Source organism: Salvelinus namaycush, chromosome 16 (assembly GCF_016432855.1).
Source record: "Salvelinus namaycush isolate Seneca chromosome 16, SaNama_1.0, whole genome shotgun sequence".
Classification (NCBI taxonomy): domain Eukaryota; kingdom Metazoa; phylum Chordata; class Actinopteri; order Salmoniformes; family Salmonidae; genus Salvelinus; species Salvelinus namaycush.
This window is the reverse complement of record NC_052322.1, coordinates 26372310-26400109: the sequence shown is the minus strand read 5'-3', so window position 1 is coordinate 26400109 and position 27800 is coordinate 26372310. Positions and strand designations below refer to the sequence as shown.

Below are 27800 nucleotides of genomic sequence, written 5' to 3'. Positions count from 1 at the left end.
TTCTTTGTAGGAATCAGGTGACACACAACAAAAGGTAACATAATCTGTCTATAAAAAGGTTCATACATGACAATACACTCATTCTCAACGTTGATCATGACTCTTACACCCAAGCGCAAGTGGTATCTAGCATTTGTGATTGCAGGTGAGCAAATTGTATTTTAACAATACCATTTATGAATATTTATGTTAACTATTTATGAATGTGTTTGTCCCATATGAGCAAATAGTGTGTTTCACAAAATACTTAATGTACAATTCATATTTTGTGTACTACATGTATACACAGGGCTCTAAGATTTCATGTTGTAGTTTTGTGCATAGGTTCTCAGAAAATAATAATTGATTTAATATTATTGGGTTAATCCACAATAGTGACTCTACTCACTAACATTTCCATTGTATATTCTATTGCTTTACGAAAGTTCAGAAACAGCACTGTGAGGTATATGACTACTAATATCCTGATCTACTTTGCTTTCCAATTAATCTGTTAACTAAAAGCAAATGAGAACTGAAACACGTCCGTGTCCATCTCTTATCAACTCACACAGACAGAGGACTTTTGACATGGAAATACAATATAACATCTTTACCTCATTGTATGTTTATCATTATTTTCCACTCAAGTAGTTGTTTGCACCAATGAAGGAGCATCTCGAGTTCTAGATAGAAGTAAGTATAGTGAAGCAGACTTGTAATTAATTCTGTTATTAAGTTTAATCTTAATAAAAATACAAAATAAATGTACAGTGCCTTGCAAAAGTATTCACCCACCTTGGCATTTTTCCTATTTTGTTGCATTACAACCGGTAATTTAAATTGATTTTTATTTGGATTTCATGCAATGGACATACACAAAATAGTCCAAATTGGTGAAGTGAAATGAAAAAAATAACTTGTTTAAAAAAAAAAACGGAAATTCTAAACGAAAAAGTGGTGCATGCATATATATTCAACCCCTTTGCTATGAAGCCGCTAAATAAGATCTGGTTACCTTCAGAAGTCACATAATTAGTTAAATAAAGTCCACCTGTGTGCAATCTAAGTGTCACTTGATCTGTCACATGATCTCAGTATATATACACCAGTTCTGAAAGGCACCAGAGTCTGCAACACCACTAAGCAAAGGGCACCACCAAGCAAGTGGCACCATGAAGACCAAGGAGCTCTCCAAACAGGTCAGGGTCAAAGTTGTGGAGAAGTACAGATCAGGGTTGGGTTATAAAAAAATATCAGAAACTTTGAATATCCCACGGAGCACCATTAAATCCATTATTTAAAAATGGAAAGAATATGGCACCACAACAAACCTGACAAGAGAGGGCCGCCCACCAAAACTCACGGACCAGGCAAGGAAAGCATTAATCAGAGAGGCAACAAAGAGACCAAAGATACTCCACAGCGGAGATTGGAGTATCTGTCCATAGGACCACTTTAAGCCGTACACTCCACAGAGCTGGGCTTTACGGAAGAGTGGCCAGAAAAAAAGCCATTGCTTAAAGAAAAAAATAAGCAACCCATTTGGTGTTTGCAAAAAGGCATGTGGGAGACTCCCCAAACATATGGAAGAAGGTACTCTGGTTAAATGAGACTAAATTTGAGCTTTTTGGCCATAAAGGAAAACACAATGTCTGGCTCAAACCCAACACCTCTCATCACCCCGAGAACACCATCCTCACAGTAAAGCATGGTGGTGGCAGCATCATGCTGTGGGGAAACTGGTCAGAATTGAAGGAATGATGATACTAAATACAGGGAAATTCTTGAGGGAAACCTGTTTCAGTCTTCAAGAGATTTGAGACTGGGACGGAGGTTCACCTTCCAGCAGGACAAGGGCGTTAAGCATACTGCTAAAGCAACACTTGAGTGGTTTAAGGGGAAGCATTTAAATGTCTTGGAATGGCCTAGTCAAAGCCCAGACCTCAATCAAATTGAGAATCTGTGGTGTGACTTAAAGATTGCTGTACACCAGCAGAACCCATCCAACTTGAAGGAGCTGAAGCAGTTTTGCCTTGAAGAATGGGCAAAATTCCCAGTGGCTAGATGTGCCAAGCATGTAGAGACATACCCCAAGAGACTTGCAACTGTAATTCCTGCAATAGGTGGCTCTACAAAGTATTGACTTTGGGGGGTGAATAGTTATGCGCGCTCAGGTTTTCTGTTTTTTTTGTCTTATTTCTTGTTTGTTTCACAATAAATAATATTTTGCATCTTCGAAGTGGTAGGCATGTTGTGTAAATCAAATGATACAAACCCCCAAAAAATCTATTTTAATTCCAGGGCAACAAAATAGGAAAAATGCCAAGGGAGGTGAATACTTTCACCAAGCCACTGTAGTTCCATGATGGCAATCATACACTGTAGTTCCTATATATGTGACTATCATATAAATACCCAGTCACTTAATGTGGGACTTAACAAAACAATTATTTTCCAGCCTCCACAGTCAGTGCTGGAGGAGTACGTTTAGTGGATGGCCCAAACAACTGCTCTGGCAGGGTGGAGGTGTATTATGCAGGCCAGTGGGGTACAGTGTGTGATGATGACTGGGACCTTCTGGATGCCAAGGTAGTGTGTAGAGCGCTGGGCTGTGGGGTGGCGCTGGAGGCCCCGGACCAGGCTCACTTTGGCCAAGGCAGGGGGGAGATCTGGCTAGATGATGTGGAATGTTCTGGGAATGAAGAGGCGCTGCTTGGTTGCAGCTCAGATGGACTGGGGTCACACAACTGTGGACATTCTGAAGATGCAGCAGCGATATGTGAGTGGCAGTCAGGTAAGTGTGTGGTTGAATTTTCTCAGAAGATTTATCTAAACTACCAACACCAGCCAGGGGCTTGTGTAATGCTACCATTTCTCCCCTCTCTCTCTCTCTCCCTCCCTCTCTCTCTCTGTCTCTTTCTCTCCCTCCCTCTTTCTCTCTCAGGTCCATCCCCTTCAGATTTCCATTGTGAGTAATTTAAAAATTATTCCCCAATGGGCACAGACATCAATTCAATGTCTATTCCACGTTGGTTTAACGTAATTTCATTGTAATGATGTGGAAACAATGTTGATTTAAACAGTGTGTTCCCAGTGGGTCTTTATTTTATGTTTCAATTGCAGAAAACCTCACTATTTGCAAAGAAATTATGGTCACATCAGATATCCTGTATATTCACACGTCATGAGAAGAAACCCTTTACCGCAAGGGCATATCGACAGATTTTTCACCTAGTCAACTCAGGAATGCGAACCACCAACGCTATTACCCGCTTGGCTACCTACCGCCTTTGACCTTTGACAATGGTAGGTGATGTCTGTCTCTCCAGCAGTAGTTGAAGAGGAAAGATTCAAATCAAATTTATTGTTCACATACATGTGTTTAGCAGGCCGCTCTGCAAGGAAGAAGCCACTGCTCCAAAACCGCCATAAAAAAAGCCAGACTACGGTTTGCAACTGCACATGGGGATACAGATCGTACTTTTTGGAGAAATGTCCTCTGGTCTGATGAAACAAAAATATAACTGCTTGGCCATAATAACCATCGTTATGTTTGGAGGAAAAAGGGGGAGGCTTGCAAGCCGAAAAACACCATCCCAACCGTGAAGCACGGGGGTGGCAGCATCATGTGAACAGGCAGTGGCTCGGGTGGTTGATGTCCTTGATGATCTTTTTGGCCTTCCTATGGCATCGGTGCTGTAGGTGTTCAGGAGGGCGGGAAGTTTTCTCCCGGTAATGCGTTGGACAGACCGCACCACCCTCTGGAGAGCTTTGCGGTTGTGGGCCGTGCCGTTGCCCTTCCAGGCGGTGATACAGCCCAACAGAATGCTCTCAATTGTGCATCTGTAAAAGTTTGTGAGGGTTTTAGGTGTTAAGCCAAATTTCTTTAGCCTCCTGAGGTTGAAGAGACGTTGTTGCGCCTTCTTCACCACACTGTCTGTGTGGGTGGACCATTTCAGTTTGTCAGTGATGTGTACGCCGAGGAACTTGAAACTTTCCACCTTCTCCAGTGCGGTCCAGTGCGATCTTCACCACACTGTCTGTGTGGGTGGACCATTTCAGTTTGTCAGTGATGTGTACGCCGAGGAACTTGAAACTTTCCACCTTCTCCAGTGCGGTCCCGTTGATGTGGATAGGGGGGTGCTCCCTCTGCTGTTTCCTTAAGTTCACGATCATCTCCTTAGTTTTGTTGACGTTGAGTGAGAGTTTTTTTTCCTGGCACCACACTCCCAGAGCCCTCACCTCCTCCCTGTAGGCTGTCTCATCGTTGTTAGTAGTCAAGCCTACTACTGTTGTGTCATCTGCAAACTTGATGATTGAGTTGGAGGAGTGCATGGCCATGCAGTCATGGGTGAACAGGGAGTACAGGAGGGGGCTGAGCACGCACCTTTATGGGGCCCCAGTGTTGAGGATCAGTGAAGAGGAGATGTTGTTTCCTACATTCACCACCTGGTGGCGACCCGTCAGGAAGTCCAGGACCCAGTTGCACAGGGTGGGGTTCAGACCCAGGGCCTCGAGCTTGATGATGAGTTTGGAGGGTAATATAGTGTTGAATGCTGAGCTATAGTCAATGAACATAATTCTTACATAGGTATGCCTCTTGTCCCGAAGGGACAGGACAGTGTGCAGTGTGGTGGCGATTGCATTGTCTGTCAATCTATTGGGGCGGTAAGCAAATTGAAGTGGGTCTAGGGTAGCAGGTAAGGTGGAGGTGATATGATCTTTGACAAGTCTCTCAAGGCACTTCATGATTACAGAGGTAAGTGCTACGGGGCTATAGTTATTTAGTTCAATTACCTTTGCTTTCTTAGGTGCAGGGACAACGGTGGCCATCTTGAAGCATGTAGGGACAACAGACTGGGATAGGGAGAGATTGAAATTATCTGTAAACACACCAGCCAGCTGGCCTGTGCATGCTCTGAGGACGCGGCTAGGGATACCATCTGGGCCGGCAGCCTTGCGAGGGTTAACATGTTTAAATGTCCTACTCATGTCGGTCATGGAGCAGGAGAGCCCACAGTCCTTGATAGCAGGCCGCATTGGTGTCACTGTATTATCCTCAAAGAATCGAAGAAGGTGTTCAGCCTGTCTGGAAACAAGACGTCGGTGTTCCTGGTTTTCCTTTATAATCCGTGATTGTCTGTAGACCCTGCCACATACGTCTTGTGTGTGAGACGTTGAACTGGGACTCAACTTTGTCCCTATACCGACGTTTAGCCTGCTTGATTGCTTTGTGGAGGGAATAACTACGCTGTTTTGTATTCTGCCACATTCCCAGTCACCTTGCCATGGTTAAATGCGGTTCTTTGCTCCCTTCTATCCAGTTTCTGGTTGGGGTAGGTTTTAGTAGTCACAGTGGGTACAACATCTCCTATGCACTTCCTGATAAACTCATTCACCGTATCGTTATATGTGTCGATATTATTTTCTGACGCTACTCTGAACATATCCCAGTCCGCGTGATCAAAACAATCATGAAGCGTGGATTCCGATTGGTCAGACCAGCATTGAATAGTTCTCACGACGGGTGCTTCCTGTTTGTGTTTCTGCCTGTAGGAGAAAGATGTAATCGTGGTCCAATTTGCCGAATGGAGGGCCTGGGAGGGCCTTATATGCATTCTGGAAGGTAGTATAGTAATGGCCGAGAGTTTTAGCAGCGCGAGTACAACAATCAATATGTTGATAGAATTTCAGGAGCCTTTTCCTCAAATTTGCTTTGTTAAAATACCCAGCTACAGTAAATGCAGCCTCAGGATATGTGGTTTCCAGTTTACATAAAGTCCAGTGAAATTCTTTGAGGGCCGTTGTGGTATCAGCTTGAGGGGGGATATAGACCGCTGTGGCTACTATTGAGGAAAATTCTCTCGGGAGATAGTACCGTCAGCATTTGATTGTGAGATATTCTAGGTCGGGTGAACAGAAGAACTTGAGTTCATGTATGTTATGACAGTTACACCATAAGTCGTTAGTCATGAAACATATACCGCCACCCTGCTGCTTCCCGGAGAGATGTTTGTTCCTGTCGGTGCAGTGTACTGAGAACCCAACTGGCTTTACAGAGTCAGACAGTATGTCTCGAGAGAGCCATGTATCTGTGAAGCAGTGTGTTACAATCCCTGGCGTCTCTCTGAAAAGCAACTCTCGCCTTGAGCTCATCAACTTTATTATCCAGAGATTGGACATCAGCGAGTAAAATACTCAGGAGTGGTGGCAGGTGTGCAGAAGACCGCCTCGAGTACCTTAATTACTCTGGGGAGAGCAAACAAAGGATCTGCTCCAGGGAAGTTGTAATCCTGGTCGTATTGCTGGAAGTTCTGGTGAGTTACCGCCGCTCTAATATCCAATAGTTCTTCCCGGCTGTATGTAATGACACAAAATAATTCCTGAGCTAATAATGTAAAAAATAGTACATAAACAAACAAAATGCTGCAGAGTTTCCTAAGAACTAGTCGCGATGCTGCCATCTCCGTCGGCACCATCATAACACCATACCATACTCTTTCTCTGTCTCTCTCCCTCTCCCTCTCCCTCTTTCTCTCCCTCTCTCTCTCTCAGGTACATACCCTTCAGATTCAGATTCCCATTGTGAGTAATCTAAAAATGATTCCTTACTTTGTTTCAGTTGCAAAACAAGTCATAATATGTATTTGTAAAACAAAAGGTCGGTGCCCGTTACGCGTTCCTTCCTTACCCTTCCTCTTAACTCAAACAACTGACTTGACAGTGCGCCTAGTTGATGGTCCTAACCGCTGCTCTGGCAGGGTGGAGGTCTACCAGGATGGGAGTTGGGGGACAGTCTGTGATGATAACTGGGCTTTGCTAGATGCCCAAGTTGTATGTAGGGAGCTGAGCTGTGGACCAGCCACAGAGGCTCCTCACCAGGCTCACTTTGGTGAGGGGAGTGGCTCAATCCTATTGGATGATGTGGCGTGCATGGGAGGTGAGGGATCTTTACTGGAATGCAGCTCAGGAGGGATAGGAAACCATGACTGTGGCCATGATGAAGATGCCAGTGTAACTTGCATGATGGGTAAGTCTCAGTCTACAATTACAGTAGACAAAAATAGTTTATGTTCAGATGAATTAAGGATAATTTAATACCTGTTTTTCACAATATCTCACTCTCATTGTCAATGTCCATATTTTCCTATTTTCATAACATCCTATTCAAGAACAAGAAGACCCATTTAGAAAGGGTAAGATCAATTCCATACAACTATATTATACATGTGTCATGATGACTGGGACGTGAGCACTGCTGACAGCTCCACTGTATGTGGGCAATTTTTTAAATTTAATTTAACTAGGCTAGTCAGTTAAGAATAAATTCTTATTTACAATGACGGCCTACCTCGGCCAAACCTGGACGACGCTAAGCCAATTGTGCGCCGCCCTATGGGACTCCCAATCACAGCCCGATGTGATACAGCCTGGGTTTGAACCAGGCACTTAGACCGCTGCGCCACTCGGGAGCCCTTAGGATGGCACCGGAAGGGCTGGGTTTGGTATGGGAGGTGGTATTCCCATTCTGCTAGAAAACATGGCCTGTGTTGGAACAGAGGACTCTCTCTTTGACTGCCTCTCTGATGTGATAGGTCAGTCATGGTTATATGCTGTAGGGTCTGAATTTATTGACACCCTTGACAAAGATGAGCAAAAATGACTATAAAATAAATAATTAAAATACTGAACTAAATTGTATGCTCAGAAAAATTGGGAAATTATATTATTTATACTAATAAAATTGCTTAGAGAAAGAGATTTTGTTTAACAAGTAATATTTCTTTCTCTCAAAAAGGTAGGGGTCAAAATTATTGACACTCCTGTTTTCAATACCTTTCAATGCTTCACCTTGCGAGGATAACAGCACTGAACCTTTTTCTAAAATGGGTAATGATACAGAATCCTTCCACATCCTAGATATCCTTTGTCTGAGCTTATGGCCTGCCCTCTTCCATTCAAACCACAGGTTTCCAATGTCTTTCAAATCCGGAGACTGAAATGTTGATTTTGTGGCCAATTAACAATTTCTTTGTGGATTTTGATGTGTGTTTGAGATTATTGTCTTGCTGGAAGATCCACTTGCAGCCAAGTTTTAGCGTCCTGGTAGAGGCAACCAGGTTTTTGGCTTAAATGTACTGGTATTGGGTAAAGTTCATGATGTCATTGACCTTAACAAGGGCCCCAGGACCAGTGGAAGCAAAATAGCCCCATAACATAAAAAATACACTACCATATTTTACAATAAGTCTGGGCTTCCTTTCTGCTCATGCATTTTCATTTCGACGCCAAACCCCACCACTGGCGTGTATGGCCAAAGAGCTCTATTTTCATGTAATACAACTAATATTAACACCTGGAGTTTGCTAAACGGCATTGGCACTTGGATTAGAACCGGTGCTTTGGTCGGATAACATGAAAATAGAGCTCTTTGGCCATACACACCAGTGGTGGGGTTTGGCGTCGACATGAAAATGCATGAGCGGAAAGGAAGCCCAGACTTATTGTAAAATATGGTAGTGTATTTTTTATGTTATGGGGCTATTATGCTTCCACTGGTCTTGGGGCCCTTGTTAAGGTCAATGGCAAATAATCCTGCAGCAATAGGAAATGTGAATTATTATGTGCATTATACTTAATTTTCATTTTTGTAGAAATTGTTAAATATTTCGTAACGGCAAATCAAGTCTGAAATTTCAAAGTGAAAATTGCAAACTTCAGAAGCCTTCTTAAACCTCAAATAAACTACAAGTTCTAAATTGCCTGCATTGCAGGAAGGTTCTCCTACAACAGGGTGATCAAATTAAGATCCTTTTCCACCTACAAAGTTTTCAACTCAACATCAATCCCACACCCTGTCATCTTCACAGTTCTACCTGTCTATTACAGATGGCATTTCCAGAGTGCGTCTGGTCAACGGTCCCAACAACTGCTCTGGTAGAGTGGAGGTGTTTGACTCTGGCCAGTGGGGTACAGTGTGTGATGATGGCTGGGATCAGAGGGATGCTCAGGTGATGTGCAGAGAGTTGGGCTGTGGAGAAGCACTAGAGGCCTTTGGATCTGCCAGGTTTGGAAAGGGCAGTGGCTCCATCTCTTTGGATGACTTGGCCTGTTCTGGCTCTGAAGACTCTTTGCTGCAGTGTCCCCACAGTGGCCTGGGTAACCATGACTGTGGCCACCATGAAGATGCAGGAGTCACCTGCGCTGGTAAGATAAATGTTTGTGGCAGGAAGTTTATACATCATTATATTGTATATGTTGGTAATAGGGCTAGTGTTACACTGTAAAAACCAAATTCTACAACAGGTATTTCTGTAGACATCCAGCCATTGAACTTCCTGTGGACCGTCTTATTCTCTTTTTGCAGTATTGGCTCGATCTATTATGTGATCTTACTTTATTAACTGGATCAAAATCATGTATAAAAAACCTAGCGCCATATTCACTAATGAAGTCCTTTAAAAATGATTCCTTCAGTGTAGAGGAACCGGTCAAGTTTGCAGTATTTTGCCTTTGCTTTTTGCAATGTTTATAAAGCTATAGTATATGCAAAGAAAAACAATGCAAAATTGATGAAACATGCACTCACCTCAGTATTGTTCGTTAACCCAATTGTTACTTAATAAAGTGAACAGGGATGCACCTAATTTCTAATCAAACCACTTAGTAAATGGAGTTAACAGTTATCTTTGTTTACAGGTCCTACAGAGAACAACAGCATTTTCAGAGTGCGTCTTGTCAATGGTCCCAACAACTGCTCTGGTAGAGTAGAGGTGTTCCACTCTGGCCAGTGGGGTACAGTGTGTGATGATGACTGGGACCTGCTGGATGCCAAGGTAGTGTGTAGAGCGCTGGGCTGTGGGGTGGCGCTGGAGGCCCCGGACCAGGCTCACTTTGGCCAAGGCAGGGGAGAGATCTGGCTAAAGGATGTGCAATGTTCTGGGAATGAAGGGTCACTGCTTGGCTGCAGCTCAGATGGACTGAGGTCACACAACTGTGGACATTCTGAGGATGCAGCAGCGATATGTCAGGGCCAGTCGGGTAAGTGAATGGTTGAATTATCTCAGACAACTTATTTAAACTTCCAACACCAACCAGGGGCTTGTGTAATGCTACCATGTTTTTCCTCCCTCTCTCTTTCTCTCTCTCTCTCAGGTCCATCCCCTTCAGATTTCCGTTGTGAGTCATCTAAAAATGAATTACCACTGGGCACAGACGTCAATTCAACGTCTATTTCACATTGGTCAACGTAGTTTCATTGTAATGATGTGGAAACAATGTTGATTTAAACAGTGTGTTCCCAGTGGGTCTTTACTTTATGTTTCAATTACAGAAAGCCTCACTATATGCAAAGAAATTACGATTCACACGTCATAAGAAGAAACCCCTAACTGACATAACCAGTTTGCCTCAGTGCAGTTTGTGGTCACTTATCACCATAAATCTGAGCATTGTTTATGGTCGGTATATTTTAGGTCCGAATAAGAGATTTACATTTACATTTTAGTCATTTAGCAGACACTCTTATCCAGAGAGACTTACAGGCGCAATTAGGGTTAAATGCCTAGCTCAAGGGCACATGAACAGATTTCTCACTTTGTCAGCTCGGAGATTCAAACCAGAGACCTTTCGGTTACCGGCCCAAAGCTCTTAACTGCTAGGCTACCTGTCTCCTTTGACCTGGGTCCTGTAATTCAGCTGGCAGACAATGGCAGGTGCTGTCTGTCTCTCCAGCAATAATTGAAGGGGAAAGATTTAACACCATACGATATTCTCTCCCTCTCTCTCTCTCTCTCTCTCTCTCCGTCTCTCAGGTCCATCCCCTTCAGATTCCCATTGTGAGTAATCAAAAAAACATTTTTTACTTTATGTTTCAGTTGCAAAATGAGTCATAATACGTATTTGTAAAACAAAAAGTTAGTGCCCATTACACGTTTCTCCCTTTCCCTTCCTCTTAACTCAGACAGCTGACTTGACAGTGCGCCTAGTTGATGGTCCTAACCGCTGCTCTGGCAGGGTGGAGGTCTACCAGGATGGGAGTTGGGGGACAGTCTGTGATGATAACTGGGCTTTGCTAGATGCCCAAGTTGTATGTAGGGAGCTGAGCTGTGGACCAGCCACAGAGGCTCCTCACCAGGCTCACTTTGGTGAGGGGAGTGGCTCAATCCTATTGGATGATGTGGCGTGCATGGGAAGTGAGGGATCTTTACTGGAATGCAGCTCAGGAGGGATAGGAAACCATGACTGTGGCCATGATGAAGATGCCAGTGTAACTTGCATGATGGGTAAGTCTCAGTCTACAATTACAGTAGACAAAAATAGTTTATGTTCAGATGAATTAAGGACAATTTAATACCTGTTTTTCACAATATCTCACTCTCATTGTCAATATCCCTTCTCCATATGTTCATATTTTCATAACCTTCAATTCAAGAACAAGAAGACCCATTTAAAAACAGTAAGATCAATTCCATACAACTATATTATAAGTGTATCATGCGGGGCAGTGGGGTACGGTGTGTGATGATAACTGGGACGTGAGCGCTGCTGACGTGGTCTGCAGACTGCTCCGCTGTATGTGGGTGATAGATGCCCCCGTATGGGCCTGGTTTGGTATGGGAGATGGTATTCCCATTCTTCTGGACAACATGGCCTGTGTTGGAACAGAGGAATCTCTCTTTGACTGCCCCTCTGATGTGAAAGGTCAGTGCAACTACATGCATCCTGAGGATGCGAGCGTTGTCTGCTCAGGTGAGATTAAAGGGGAAGTTCCATATTCAACTGTTAGATGGTTCCTGATCCTGAAAGTAGTTTATTGGCCAGGAGAACTGTAATCCATGTTTCAGTTTTCTTTAAACAGCCACTGCAACCTTTAGCTAATTTTAAACGCAGTTAGCTTTATTTATTATATAGCACTTTTTAAGGTTACATACAGTGGGTTCCAAAATTGTTGACAACCTTGATAAAGATGAGCAAAAATTACTGTATAAAATAAATAATAACGACCGGGGTCAGCCTGCAGGCAGCTGGCCCACCACAAGAGCGCGATGAGCCAAGTAAAGCCCCCCCAGCCAAACCCTCCCCTTACCCGGACGAGGCTGGGCCAATTGTGCGCCGCCCTATGACAGCCGGTTGTGATACAGCCCGGGATCAAACTCGGGTCTGTTGTGACACCTCTAGCACTGTGATGTAGTGCCTTAGACCACTGCGCCACTCAGGAGGCCCTGCCCTCTTCAATTTAAACCACATGTTTTCATGGAAAATGTTGATTTTGTGGCCAATTAATAATTTCTTTGTGGATTTTGCTGTGTGCTTGGGGTTATTGTCTTGCTGGAAGACCCACTTGCAGCCAAGTTTCAGCCTCCTTCAGAGGCAACCATGTTTTTGGCTAAAATGTCCCGGTACTGGGTAAAGTTTCGGATATCATTGACCTTAATTAACAAGGGTCCCAGGATCAATAGACGCAAAATAGCCCCATAATATCAAAGATCCTCCACCATATTTTACAGTACGTACTGTATGGGTTATTTTCTGCTCATGCATTCTCATTTCGACACCAAACCTACCACTGGTAGATTATTACATACGGGAAGAACTATTGGATATCAGAGTGGTGGTAACTCACCAGCACTACCAGCATTACAACCAGGAATACGACTTTCCCGAAGCGGATCATTTGTTCACACCACCCAGGGCAATTGAACTGATTCCAGAGAGCGACCCAAAACAACGCCGGTGAAAAAGAGGGACTGGAAGCAGTCTTCTAGTCAAACTTAGGAGGAGCGCACACCACCCACCGCTTCCGAGTATATTACTCGCTTTCTGAAGAGACATCAGGCATTGTAACATATTCTGTTTCACGGAAACATGGCTCTCTCGGGATATACTGTCGGAGTCGGTCCAGCCATCTGGATTCTCAGTTCATCGCGCCGACAGAAATAAACATCTCTCTGGGAAAAAGAAGGGCGGGGGTATATGCTTCATGATTAACGACTCATGGTGTAATTGTAATAACATACAGGAACTCAAATCCTTTTTTTCACCCGACCTAGAATACCTCACAATCAAATGCTGACCGTATTATCTCCCAAGATAATTATCTTTGGTTATTGTCCCAGCCGCGTATATCCCCCCTCAAGCCGATACCACAACTGCCCTCAAGGAACTTCACTGGACTTTATGCAAACTGGAAACCATATATCCTGAGGCTGCATTTATTATAAATTTTAGGGAAAGGCTACCTAAATTCTATCAGCATATCGACTGTAGTACTTGCGCTGGAAAAATACTCAACCATTGTTATTCCAACTTCCGGGATGCATACAAGGCCCACCCCCGCCCTCCTTTCAGCCAATCTGACCACAAATACATTTTTCTCCTCCCTTCCTATAGGTAGAAACTCAAACAGGAAGTATCTGTGCTAAGGACTATTCAACGCTGGTCTGACCAATTGGAATTCACGCTTCAAGATTGTTTTGATCACGCGGACTGAGATATGTTCTGGGTAGCTTCCGAGAACAATATTGACGTGTACACTGAGACGGTTACTGATTTCATCAAGAAGTGTATAGGAGATGTTGTACCCACTGTGAGTATTAAAACCTACCCTAACCAGAAACTGGATAGATGGCAGCATTCGCGCAAAACTGAACGTGCAAACCACAACAAAGTAGTAATTCCCTCGGCAAAGCAATCAAACAGGCAAAACATCAGTATAGAGACAAAGTGGAGTCGCAATTCAATGGCTCAGACATGAGACGTATGTGACAGGGTCTACAGACAATCAGACTACAAAAGGAAAACCAGCCATGTCATGGACACAGACGTCTTGGTACCGGACAAGCTAAACACGTTCTTTGCCCGCTTTGAGGATAACACAGTGCCACCGACGTGGCCAGCTACCAAGGAGTGTGGGCTCTCCTTCTCCGTGGCCGACGTAAGTAAGACATTTAAACTTGTTAACCCTCGCAAGGCTGCCGACCCAGACGGCATCCCTAGCCACGTCCTCAGAGCATGCGCAGCTGGCTGGTGTGTTTACGGGCATATTCAATCTCTCCCTATCCCAGTCTACTGTCCCCACATGCTTCAAGATGGCTACCATTGTTCCTGTACCCAAGAATGCAATGGTAACTGAACTAAATGATTATCACCCCGTAGCACTCACTTCTGTCATCATGAATCAATCAATCAATCAAGTTTATTTTATATAGCCCTTCGTACATCAGCTAATATCTCGAAGTGCTGTACAGAAACCCAGCCTAAAACCCCAAACAGCAAGCAATCCAGGTGTAGAAGCACGGTGGCTAGGAAAAACTCCCTAGAAAGGCCAAAACCTAGGAAGAAACCTAGAGAGGAACCAGGCTATGAGGGGTGGCCAGTCCTCTTCTGGCTGTGCCGGGTGGAGATTATAACAGAACATGGCCAAGATGTTCAAAATGTTCATAAATGACAAGCATGGTCAAATAATAATCAGGAATAAATGTCAGTTGGCTTTTCATAGCCGATAATTAAGAGTTGAAAACAGCAGGTCTGGGACAGGTAGGGGTTCCATAACTGCAGGCAGAACAGTTGAAACTGGAACAGCAGCAAGGCCAGGTGGACTGGGGACAGCAAGGAGTCATCATGCCCAGTAGTCCTGACATATGGTCCTAGGGCTCAGGTCCTCCGAGAGAGAGAGAGAAAGAGAGAAGGAGAGAATTAGAGAGAGCATACTTAAATTCACACAGGACACTGGATAAGAAAGGAGAAGTACTCCAGATATAACCAACTGGCCCTAGCCCCCCGACACAAACTACTGCAGCATAAATACTGGAGGCTGAGACAGGAGGGGTCAGGAGACACTGTGGCCCCATCCGATGATACCCCCGGACAGGGCCAAACAGGAAGGATATAACCCCACCCACTTTGCCAAAGCACAGCCCCCGCACCACTAGAGGGATATCTTCAGCCACCAACTTACAATCCTGAGACAAGGCCGAGTATAGCCCACAAAGATCTCCACCACAGCACAAACCAAGGGGGGGCGCCAACCCAGACAGGAAGATCACGTCAGTAACTCAACCCACTCAAGTGACGCACCCCTCCTAGGGACGGCATGAAAGAGCACCAGTAAGCCAGTGACTCAGCCCCTGTAATAGGGTTAGAGGTAGAGAATCCCAGTGGAGGGGAACCGGCCAGGCAGAGACAGCAAGGGCGGTTCGTTGCTCCAGAGCCTTTCCGTTCACCTTCACACTCCTGGGCCAGACTACACTCAATCATATGACCTACTGAAGAGATACGTCTTCAGTAAAGACTTAAAGGTTGAGACCGAGTCTGCGTCTCTCACATGGGTAGGCAGACCATTCCATAAAAATGGAGATCTATAGGAGAAAGCCCTGCCTCCAGCTGTTTGCTTAGAAATTCTAGGGACAATTAGGAGGCCTGCGTCTTGTGACCGTAGCGTACGTGTAGGTATGTACGGCAGGACCAACTCGGAAAGATAGGTAGGAGCAAGCCCATGTAACGCTTTATAGGTTAACAGTAAAACCTTGAAATCAGCCCTTGCCTTAACAGGAAGCCAGTGTAGGGAAGCTAGCACTGGAGTAATATGATCAAATTCCTTGGTTCTAGTCAGGATTCTAGCAGCCGTATTTAGCACTAACTGAAGTTTATTTAGTGCTTAATCCGGGTAGCCGGAAAGTAGAGCATTGCAGTAGTCTAGCCTAGAAGTAACAAATGCATGGATGAATTTTTCTGCATCATTTTTGGACAGAAAATTTCTGATTTTTGCAATGTTACGTAGATGGAAAAAAGCTGTCCTTGAAACAGTCTTGATATGTTCGTCAAAAGAGAGATCAGGGTCAAGAGTAACGCCGAGGTCCTTCACAGTTTTATTTGAGACGACTTTACAACCATCAAGATTAATTGTCAGATTTAACAGAAGATCTCTTTGTTTCTTGGGACCTAGAACAAGCATCTCTGTTTTGTCCGAGTTTAAAAGTAGAAAGTTTTCAGCCATCCACTTCCTTATGTCTGAAACACAGGCTTCTAGCGAGGGCAATTTTGGGACTTCACCATGTTTCATTGAAATGTACAGCTGTGTGTCATCCGCATAGCAGTGAAAGTTAACATTATGTTTTCGAATAACATCCCCAAGAGGTAAAATATATAGTGAAAACAATAGTGGTCCTAAAACGGAACCTTGAGGAACACCGAAATGTACAGTTGATTTGTCAGAGGACAAACCATTCACAGAGACAAACTGATATCTTTCCGACAGATAAGATCTAAACCAGGCCAGAACTTGTCCGTGTAGACCAATTTGGGTTTCCAGTCTCTCCAAAAGAATGTGGTGATCGATGGTGTCAAAGGCAGCACTAAGGTCTAGTAGCACGAGGACAGATGCAGAGCCTCGGTCTGACACCATTAAAAGGTCATTTACCACCTTCACAAGTGCAGTCTCAGTGCTATGATGGGGTCTAAAACCAGACTGAAGGATTTCGTATACATTGTTTATCTTCAGGAAGGCAGTGAGTTGCTGCGCAACAGCGTTTTCTAAAATTTTTGAGAGGAATGGAAGATTCGATATAGGCCGATAGTTTTTTATATTTTCCGGGTCAAGGTTTGGCTTTTTCAAGAGAGGCTTTATTACTGCCACTTTTAGTGAGTTTGGTACACATCCGGTGGATAGAGAGCCGTTTATTATGTTCAACATAGGAGGGCCAAGCACAGGAAGCAGCTCTTTCAGTAGTTTAGTAGGAATAGGATCCAGTATGCAGCTTGAAGGTTTAGAGGCCATGATTATTTTCATCATTGTGTCAAGAGATATAGTACTAAAACACTTAAGTGTCTCTCCCGATCCCAGGCCCTGGCAGAGCTGTGCAGATCCAGGACAGCTAAGCCCTGGAGGAATACGCAGATTTAAAGAGGAGTCCGTAATTTGCTTTCTAATGATCATGATCTTTTCCTCAAAGAAGTTCATGAATTTATTACTGCTGAAGTGAAAGCCATCCTCTCTTGGGGAATGCTGCTTTTTAGTTAGCTTTGCAACAGTATCAAAAATAAATTTTGGATTGTTCTTATTTTCCTCAATTAAGTTGGAAAAGTAGGATGATCGAGCAGCAGTGAGGGCTCTTCGATACTGCACGGTACTGTCTTTCCAAGCTAGTCGGAAGACTTCCAGTTTGGTGTGGCGCCATTTCCGTTCCAATTTTCTGGAAGCTTGCTTCAGAGCTCGGGTATTTTCTGTATACCAGGGAGCTAGTTTCTTATGACAAATGTTTTTCGTTTTTAGGGGTGCAACTGCATCTAGGGTATTGCGCAAGGTTAAATTGAGTTCCTCAGTTAGGTGGTTAACTGATTTTTGTCCTCTGACGTCCTTGGGTAGGCAGAAGGAGTCTGGAAGGGCATCAAGGAATTTTTGTGTTGTCTGAGAATTTATAGCACGACTTTTGATGCTCCTTGGTTGGAGTCTGAGCAGATTATTTGTTGCGATTTCAAACGTAATAAAATGGTGGTCCGATAGTCCAGGATTATGAGGAAAAACATTAAGATCTACAACATTTATTCCATGGGACAAAACTAGGTCCAGAGTATGACTGTGGCAGTGAGTAGGTCCAGAGACATGTTGGACAAAACCCACTGAGTCGATGATGGCTCCGAAAGCCTTTTGGAGTGGGTCTGTGGACTTTTCCATATGAATATTAAAATCACCAAAAATTAGAATATTATCTGCTATGACTACAAGGTCCGATAGGAATTCAGGGAACTCAGAGAGGAACGCTGTATATGGCCCAGGAGGCCTGTAAACAGTAGCTATAAAAAGTGATTGAGTAGGCTGCATAGATTTTATGACTAGAAGCTCAAAAGACGAAAACGTCATTTTCTTTTTTGTAAACTGAAATTTGCTATCGTAAATGTTAGCAACACCTCCGCCTTTGCGGGATGCACGGGGGATATGGTCACTAGTGTAACCAGGAGGTGAGGCCTCATTTAACACAGTAAATTCATCAGGCTTAAGCCATGTTTCAATCAGGCCAATCACATCAAGATTGTGATCAGTGATTAGTTCATTGACTATAACTGCCTTTGAAGTGAGGGATCTAACATTAAGTAACCCTATTTTGAGATGTGAGGTATCACGATCTCTTTCAATAATGGCAGGAATGGAGGAGGTCTTTATCCTAATGAGATTGCTAAGGCGAACACCGCCATGTTTAGTTTTGCCCAACCTAGGTCGAGGCACAGACACAGTCTCAATGGGGATGGCTGAGCTGACTACACTGACTATGCTAGTGGCAGACTCCACTAAGCTGGCAGGTTGGCTAACAGCCTGCTGCCTGGCCTGCACCCTATTCCATTGTGGAGTTAGAGCCCTGTCTATGTTGGTAGATAAGATGAGAGCACCCCTCCAGCTAGGATGGAGTCCGTCACTCCTCAGCAGGTCAGGCTTGGTCCTGTTTGTGGGTGAGTCCCAGAAAGAGGGCCAATTATCTACAAATTCTATCTTTTGGGAGGGGCAGAAAACAGTTTTCAACCAGCGATTGAGTTGTGAGACTCGATTGAGCTGTAGAGCTCGTCACTCCCCCTAACTGGGAGGGGGCCAGAGACAATTACTCAATGCCGACACATCTTTCTAGCTGATTTACACGCTGAAGCTATGTTGCGCTTGGTGACCTCTGACTGTTTGCTTTGAGAGACTGATGAAGTGCTTTGAGAGACTAGTTAAGGATCATATCACCTCCACCTTATCTGTCATCCTAGACCTACTTCAATTTGCCTACCGGACCAATAGATCCCCAGACAATGCAATCGAATGCTGTTCATTGACTGAAGCTCAGCATTCAACACCATAGTACCCTCCAAGCTCATCATTAAGCTCGAGGACCTGGGTCTGAACCCCGCCTTGTGCAATTGGGTCCTGGACTTCCTGACAGGCTGTCCCCAGGTGGTGAAGGTAGGAAACAACATCTCCACTTCGCTTATCCTCAACACTGAGGCCCCACAAGGGTGCTTGCTCAACCCCCGCCTGTACTCTCTGTTTACCCATGACTGCATGGCCATGCACTCTTCCAACTCAATCATCAAGTTTGCAGACGACACAACAGTAGAATGGTTGATTACGAGCAATGACGAGACAGCCTACAGGGAGGAGGTGAGGGCTCTGGGAGTGTGGTGTCAGGAAAATAACCTCTCACTCAACATCAACAAAACAAAGAATATGATCGTGGACTTCAGGAAACAGCAGAGGGAGCACCCCACTATCCACATCGACGGGACAGCAAAGGAGAAGGTGGAAAATTTTAAGTTCCTGTGTACATATCACTGACAAACTGAAATGGTCCACCCACACAGACAGTGTGGTGAAGAAGGCGCAACAGCGCCTCCTCAACCTCAGGAGGCTGAAAAAAATTGGGTTGTCACCTAAAACCCTCACAAACTTACAAAATTGAGAGCATCCTGTCGGGCTGTATCACCGCCTGGTACGGCAACTGCACCGCCCACAATCACAAGGCTCTCCAGAGGGTAGTGCGGTCTGCACAACGCATCACCGGGGGCAAAGTACCTGCCCTCCTGGACACCTACAGCACCCGATGTCACAGGAAGGCCAAAAAGATAATCAAGGGTAACAACCACCTGAGCCACTGCCTGTTCACCCCGCTATCATCCAAAAGGCGAGGTCAGTACAGGTGCATCAAAGCTGGGACTGAGAGACTGAAAAACAGCTTCTATCTCAAAGCCATCAGACTGTTAAATAGCCATCACTAGCACAGAGAGGCTGCTGCCTACATACAGACTTGAAATCGTTGGCCACTTTAATAAATGGAACACTAGTCACTTTAATAATGTTTACATATCTTGCGTTACTCATCTCATATGTATATACTGTTTTATATACTCTCTACTGTATCTTAGTCTATGCTGCTCTGACATTTCTCGTCCATATATTTATATATTCTTAATTCAATTCCTTTACTTAGATTTGTGTGTATTAGGTATTTGTTGTGAAATTGTTACATATTACTTGTTAGATATTGCTGCACTGTCGGAATTAGAAGCACAAGCATTTCACTACACCTGCTAAACACGTTTATGTGACCAATAAAATTTGATTTGATTTAATTTGGTGTGCGTGGCCAAAGACCTCAACTTTCATGTCATCCAACAAATGTAAACACCTGGAGTTTGCTAAATGGCATTGGCACTTGGATTGGAACCGGTGCTATGGTCAGATGACATGAAAAATAGAGCTCTTTGGCCACGCACACCAGTGGTGGGGTTTGGCCTCGAAATGAGAATGCATGAGCAGAATAGAACCCCATACTTATTGTAATATATGGTGGTGAATTTTTTATGTTATGGGGTTATTTTGCTTCCACTGGTCTTGTGGGCTTTGTTAAGGTCAATGGCAAATAATCCTGCATCAGCATGAAATGTTAATTGTTATGTGGATTAGAATTAATGGACATTTTTGTCGGGGTTGATACATTTTTCATAAGGGAAAATCAAGTCTGAGATTTCAAAGTGGAAATTACAAACTTCAGAAGCCGTCTTAAACCTCAAATACACTACAAGTTCTAAATTTCCTGCATTGCAGGAATGTTATCCTACAACAGGGTGATCTAATTAAGATGCTACATCTGTATATTTTCTACAAAGTTTTCAACTCAACGACAGTCCCACACCCTGTCATCTTCACAGTTCTACCTGTCTATTACAGATGGCATTTCCAGAGTGCGTCTGGTCAACGGTCCCAACAACTGCTCTGGTAGAGTGGAGGTGTTTGACTCTGGCCAGTGGGGTACAGTGTGTGATGATGGCTGGGATCAGAGGGATGCTCAGGTGATGTGCAGAGAGTTGGGCTGTGGAGAAGCACTAGAGGCCTTTGGATCTGCCAGGTTTGGAAAGGGCAGTGGCTCCATCTCTTTGGATGACTTGGCCTGTTCTGGCTCTGAAGACTCTTTGCTGCAGTGTCCCCACAGTGGCCTGGGTAACCATGACTGTGGCCACCATGAAGATGCAGGAGTCACCTGCGCTGGTATGATAAATGTTTGTGGCAGGACGTTTACATATCATGATATTGTATATGTTGGTAACTGTACTTACATTTGTGGCACAAATCCTATTCATGTCATGGTACTGATATTAACATGTTTCCCACATCATCTTCAAATCATCTATAGGTGACTTTGTTGATTTTCGCAATACATTTTAGATACTTTCGGATGATTTGGACATGATTTACAAAAAATGTCGGTGCTAGGATTTGGATTGGATTCGTGCCACAAATTCTAAAACGTTAGCATTTGTAAAACAATCCCCGGGAAATTAACCAAAGCATGGATTTCTGTCAAACCTTGTCCGTAGACTGTTTACAGGGTAAAGAAACCAATGTAATTTTGTACTATGGGTGAACTATCCCGTTAAGCAGAAATCAGTCAAGAAGTTGTTGCTAGCTCATACGTAGATGCTGTGTAAAAGTCTGTGTGAAAAGTAATAATTTTGATCATTTTAATATGTGGTGACCCTATGTGTCAATGTTTCACTGTTTTTCTAATTTTAGGTTCTGCTTCCGGGGCCTTCTGAAAGCATGTACTGTAGAGCTCTCATCCATCCAGTCTAGTAGTAACAATGGTCAACCATAGATACTGTATGTACATTCAAATTCTATTTCTATGATACCAACTCTCTTCTCCTGGGACATGCTGGTGTGCAAATCAAACACACGTATAAAAATACAGTACGGAAAACCATTATCTGTAACAATTGAATTCTGACCAGAGGGGATTTTCTTGCTTTCAGCAGGGATTGTGACATCCAACTATTTAAAATCCTGCCTCATGTATCATTCATAAAAGCCCTCAATTTTTCATTCATGGTTTTAATTTCAATTGATATTGATATTTAGACATTTAAAAGTTTGTGTTGACATTTTTCTAGTTCTACTAAACATTGTATTTGTTATGTCCCTTGCATAGTTTGCTTTCTACAAGTAACAGGACCTTGAGTCATATTACCAGGCTAGTGTACTGTGAATTATTATAGTTGACTCTATCTTGGATTAAATCAAAGTAATGAATACTGTATTGTTCTTCCAAGGTATTTACCATTTCTTTATTTTCTTTGGGATTTTACCCATATATTCCCAAAGTTGCAAGAGTAAGTTCACCTGCTAAATTCCTCTCCATCCACTCCATCAATAGAGAGCAACAATAGGTCATTGTTAGATGATCAAGGTATCTAATTAAGCTTTACAATATAGGCTAACTTGAACATTAGACTTTTCCCAAAATATCAATAGGAATATATTTTTCAAAGGCATTTCTATTACATTCTTTCTTTATTGTCCTCCTATTCCTCATCCACAATCACCATAATGGTTTCACATTGTCACGTTAGGCTTATGGGAGGTGCACTGCTGTTTAAAACCTCTAAGGAGTCACAAACCCGGATCCGGGATCCCCCCCATCAAAAAAGCTGACTAGCATAGCCTAGCCTAAAGCCACAGGGATATCATATAATAAAATGTTCATGAAATCACAAGTCCAAGACACCAAATGAAAGATACACATCTTGTGAATCCAGCCATCATTTCTGATTTTTAAAATGTTTTACAGGGAAGACACAATATGTATTTCTATTAGCTAACCACCATAGCAAAAGACACAACTTTTTTTTCCCACCATTTTTTTCCTGCATAGGTAGCTATCACAAATTCGACCAAATAAAGATATAAATAGTCACTAACCAAGAAACAACTTCATCAGATGACAGTCTGATAACATATTTATTGTATAGCATATGTTTTGTTCGAAAAATGTGCATATTTCAGGTATAAATCATAGTTTTACATTGCAGCCACCATCACAACTCTCACCAAAGCAACTAGAATAACTACAGAGAGCAACGTGAATTACCTAAATACTCATCATAAAACATTTATGAAAAATACACAGCGTACAGCAAATGAAAGACAAAGATCTTGTGAATCCAGCCAATATTTCAGATTCTTTAAGTGTTTTACAGCGAAAACACAATTTAGCATTATATTAGCTTACTACAATAGCCAACCACACAGCAGCATTGATTCATGCACGTTAGCGATAGCGAATAAACCAGCAAAAGATATTACATTTTTCACTAACCTTCTCAAAACTTCATCAGATGACAGTCCTATAACATCATATTACACAATACATATATTGTTTGTTCGAAAATGTGCATATTTAGCGGCACAAATCGTGGTTATACAATGAGAATAGTAGCCAAGCTGCAAAGAAAATGTCGGGAGAAATCTTGGGAGAGGCACCTAATCTAATCAATAACTAATCATAAACTTGACTAAAAAATACAGGTTGGACAGCAAATGAAAGATACATTAGTTCTTAATGCAACCGCTGTGTTAGATTTTTAAAATTAACGTTACTACGACATACAGCGTGCGTTAAAGCGAGACCGCACCGAAATTAATGGCGGAATAGTAGTTTTACATTTTTCAACAGAACAACGAATTAACATCATAAATAGTTCTTACTTTTTGATGAGCTTCCATCAGAATCTTGGGCAAGTTGTCCTTTGTCCAGAATAATCGTTGCTCCGGCTGTAGAATGTAGTCTTCAGCTTAGGAATTAGCAGCAAACATTAGCTATGTGGCCCAGACGTGTCCAACTCTTCATTACGCAGCACAAAGAAAATTCCAAAAATCGCAATATACTGATATAAAATGATATAACTCGGTTTAAAATAACTACATTATGACGTTTTTAACACCTATATCGAATAAAATCAGAGCCGGATATATCTAAGGCCTATAACGAGAGCTTTCCAGAATGCCATCCTGAGGTCTGTCTCGCGTCATGGCGAACGTTGAAAAGAGTGCACCCCACGTTCCAAGACCCTTTATATGGCCTCAGATCTGCCTAGCAACTCCATTCCAATTCTCACTGCTTGCTGACATCTAGGGGAAGGCGTATGCAGTGCATGTCGACCAATAGAATACATGCAAATTAATAAACTGACCCTGGAACAGAGTGCCTGATTTCAGATTTCTCACTTCCTGACAGGAAGTTTGCTCCAACTTGAGTTCTGTTTTACTCACAGATATAATTCAAACGGTTTTAGAAACTAGAGAGTGTTTTCTATCCAATAGTAATAATAATATGCATATTGTACGAGCAAGAATTGAGTATGAGGCAGTTTAATTTGGGAACGAATTTTTACAAAGTGAAAACAGCGCCCCCATATTGACATATTAATAAACATTAGTCAGACAATCACATTTATGACAAGAGAGGCCCAGCAACTCAGCTAATTTCACAGGGTGAGCCTTAATAATCTCTATTTAGATTCTGAATATGCAATCAGGCAATTCCATTTTATGCCAGAAGAGGGATACATTCCAGGTGCGGATCTCAATTCACATCTGCTACAATTCTGATAGGACATTTAAAGGATTTCTAATTAATTAATTGATTGTGTAAATTGTTGTTTGGGCGTTGCTTAAAAAAAGGTGGTCTCTTTTTATAGAGGGATGAAGAGACCAAGTGTATACCAGACTCATGCAGGTGAAGGTCATGGACTCAATAACTTCCTCCCTCCATCCTCTTCCTTCTTCCTCACCCCACTCCCGTGTTGGCACTGGGCTATGTTTTATTAATGGGGAAGTCGCTGGCTACATGGCTACCTCTATAATTAATGTAGTTTAGCATTAGAAGGCAATGTGTTCTGGGGAGAAGGACAGGAGAAATCTGATTATGATGAATGGACAGTGCATATCAATGAGACCAGAAAAACAACCTGTCATTTTGTCTATGTGTAATAAACTACGTAACACTATATGCTCTGATTGTCTATTACATGTTCTGTAGACAAAATGCTTAGCTAATTATTATGATGATAATAAAAACATTTAATTGTGATGAGGCAACATAAACCTGTTACAGAGCCGTTTTCAATGTAGGGCTATCAAGTAGCTTATATAGGCCTATCTACCTCCATGAATTGATGAAAGTCATTCTGATTATTATTTACTGTATGATGATTTGATTTTTTTTTAAATTATGTTGAGATTTTGTTTTACGAATGGCTGTCTAAAGCTCAGACAGTCTATATAGGGATATTAGTACCAATATTCTGGACTAACGTGGTTGTAAAGTCTGGGTGAGCAAGGGGAGGGGTTGCAGGGAGGGATAGCTAGGAGCGTCAGCTCGGCAGTCGCAGCATCCATCCACCCCACTCCTACCCGTCGCATAGAACAGCCCATTTTAATGTTGCCATCATCATAGGACGAGTGCGGTAAGCGAGGAATCGTTTCAGCATGTAGACCCAAATTCTTGCTCACCAATTGGAGCTTATGCTGTATTATCAATTACACTAAAAAATTACAGCAACGAGAATAATTGGGACCAACGACCAGAATAACAGTAAAATATCAAATAGCTACCTGCGGTCCTTAACCGTTAATTTATGCAAACACGCTAATATCTGCCTTCCATCAAATAATTTTATTCCGCATTAGAGGAATTCCACATAGACGTCTGCACAATTCTGTGCTATACATTGTTATTTCCTGACCAGAAACAACAGATGGAACATCACGTCGGTATAGTCTACATCCTTCAAACGTTTTTGTCTGTCGGATATGAAGTGAATTTAAAAGTAAAGAACATTGGATTTCCTGTTTTTCTAAACTCTCCTTTGACGTCCTTGGACATGGCCGGGTGAGTATTTTTTATCTCAGTTCAATGGTGGTCTATCATTATGGTGGACTAAGGATAATATGGCATCAAAATGCCTCATGATATTGGAGTGACCTGTGAAAATGGCGAATATTTGCACCATTTATTAGACCTAGGCCTATTATTATAGCCTATACCTTTCTCGGTAGAACACTAGTATTGATAGCAGTCATCCAAAATATTATGGTACAGGTAAACTATAATAATGACATAAAATGTATTCATGAATCCAATATAGTGAATTGGCTACGTTACCTTTATCAATACGAGATGCTATAAAACATTTATTTGTCAGTTATTACAGGCAATTATAATTTATTACCGAGTAGACTATGTAGGCTACATTAATGTTGTGGGCAACAGGAATAGATTATTATTCATAGTAGGGCAGCACTGCCATCTGGAATATATAAAATCCCGATTTGGCGTATTCTGGGAATTGGGTATAGGCCTACCGGTCACTTCTATGATTTATATGAGTATGCCGTTATTTTATGTCTGAATGAGTCAAATCCGTGCACAGAGATAAATTATTCCGCAAATGAGCCAGTCAACACGGTTATAACCTTGTAGTAGGCCAGCTCACAGATTAAATGTAGCACATTCACTCGGGCAAAATTGTATAATTTTCCCACCATAAAGAAACACACTATGTTCCAATCGTATTTTTCCATGAGCTGCAATTCCTCTGAAATCTGTTGCCTCGAAAATATGTTCTCATTCGTATTAGGCCCATCATATCCCCATTCACCTCTGGAAAAACAATTATAAAAATTATGAATATAAGGAAAGGTGTTATTTCCCTACTTTAGTGTGTATTTCTATCGTAAAGGATGGATATCGCTGACATAAGAGAGAATTTGTGCAGACCAAGGTTAACACTGATATCTGAAGGTTACAAGTAAAGGGCATGGTGGATTTTGACAATGTACTAAAACATGCTCCGTCTTGCAAGGGAAATTGAGGATTTTTTAAGTTATGATATATAAACACATATGTTTCCATTCACTTTTTGATACTGTGGAAATATAAAAACATCTTAATAAAGCCTAATGCTTCGTGCCACGATGGAGGCAATTTTCGCCTCGCATCACTCGGAGGAGAGTATCCTCTGTATCCCAGATCGCTGAGCATCATGGCTGTGCGCGTCACCTTGGTAAAAGCCCATTCTAGACATGGATTGGCTATTTCCATACGAGCGTCACGACGCTCGTTTAGGAGACTGTACTGTGATAACAAATATATTCTGGAAATGTGTTTAACCTTAAAAATGTTGTTGGGATTTTGATGATTCCTGGGCCCATATAGCAAGTATGGGTGGAATAGCATAAAGGGAATGCAATTCACTGTTTGAAGATGAGGAGGAGAGGCGTTATTATGCGAAGGTCATTATACAATACTCAGAAAAGTGTAGGCCTGATGCATTACCTAAACGCTTGTAAAATTCATGAGACAAAATAATCAGATAATTCCATGCACACGAATGCCTATAAAACATTGAATAGGGCCTAAAACGTATTAAATCATAAGGAAATGTACACATTTCTTTGTAATGATTACAATTTGATGCCATGATTCAAGGATGTAACTTAGAGTCATAGATAAATAACATTATGAAGATATTGTATATTTGCATGGGTTTTCATCCCAATGCCTTTCTCCTCCTATTTTTAGTATGAACATTCATTACGGTTAAGTATGTCCCCCTGATCAGAGAGCCAACCCACTACTAAGCAGTTAGAGAGGCCATAACATCCTAAATCAATAAACTAAAAATCAATAGACTTTTTATAAATAAATTATGTCTGTTTTTTTGTTTCGTTTGATTTGTGTCCCAGTGAGGGAGGGGGTGGGATTGCAGCAACTCCTATTGGATCATTAATAATTCTCTTTGGTGCAAATTATAGATCACATTTTTATGACAGAGTGAAATCATGTCAAGATGCTGAAATCCTTACAATCTGAGAGTTCTTTTCAGACTTGGGTTTATAGTAGCAAATGTTGACAACTCAACATCTAGATAGGGTTTAATGATGTAAGAATATTCCCTACAAAACCCATCTTCTCCATCTTCTCCAGCCTTTAGGTGAATCCTACACTGCA

General features: G+C 42.4%; 1 protein-coding gene across 1 annotated transcript; it reads left to right on the top strand.

The window, feature by feature from the left end:
* Positions 1-96: 96 nt before the first annotated feature.
* On the top strand, positions 97-21546 carry LOC120061596 (deleted in malignant brain tumors 1 protein). Its single transcript, XM_039011505.1, has 9 exons — positions 97-145; positions 2441-2776; positions 6707-7012; positions 8872-9189; positions 9682-10023; positions 10950-11267; positions 11473-11733; positions 20681-20998; positions 21524-21546. The coding sequence occupies exons 1-9, from the start codon at positions 97-99 to the stop codon at positions 21544-21546; spliced, it is 2271 nt and encodes a 756-aa protein (XP_038867433.1).
* The last annotated feature ends 6254 nt before the right edge of the window (positions 21547-27800 follow it).

What these genes read in the sequence shown, in the direction of transcription:
- LOC120061596 (XM_039011505.1), top strand. Translation starts at nt 97, where the DNA reads ATGACTCTTACACCCAAGCGCAAGTGGTATCTAGCATTTGTGATTGCA. An exon ending in TCTAGCATTTGTGATTGCAG is followed by an intron (nt 146 to 2,440) that starts GTGAGCAAATTG and finishes ATTATTTTCCAG; the next exon opens with CCTCCACAGTCAGTGCTGGA. An exon ending in GATATGTCAGGGCCAGTCGG is followed by an intron (nt 10,024 to 10,949) that starts GTAAGTGAATGG and finishes TAACTCAGACAG; the next exon opens with CTGACTTGACAGTGCGCCTA.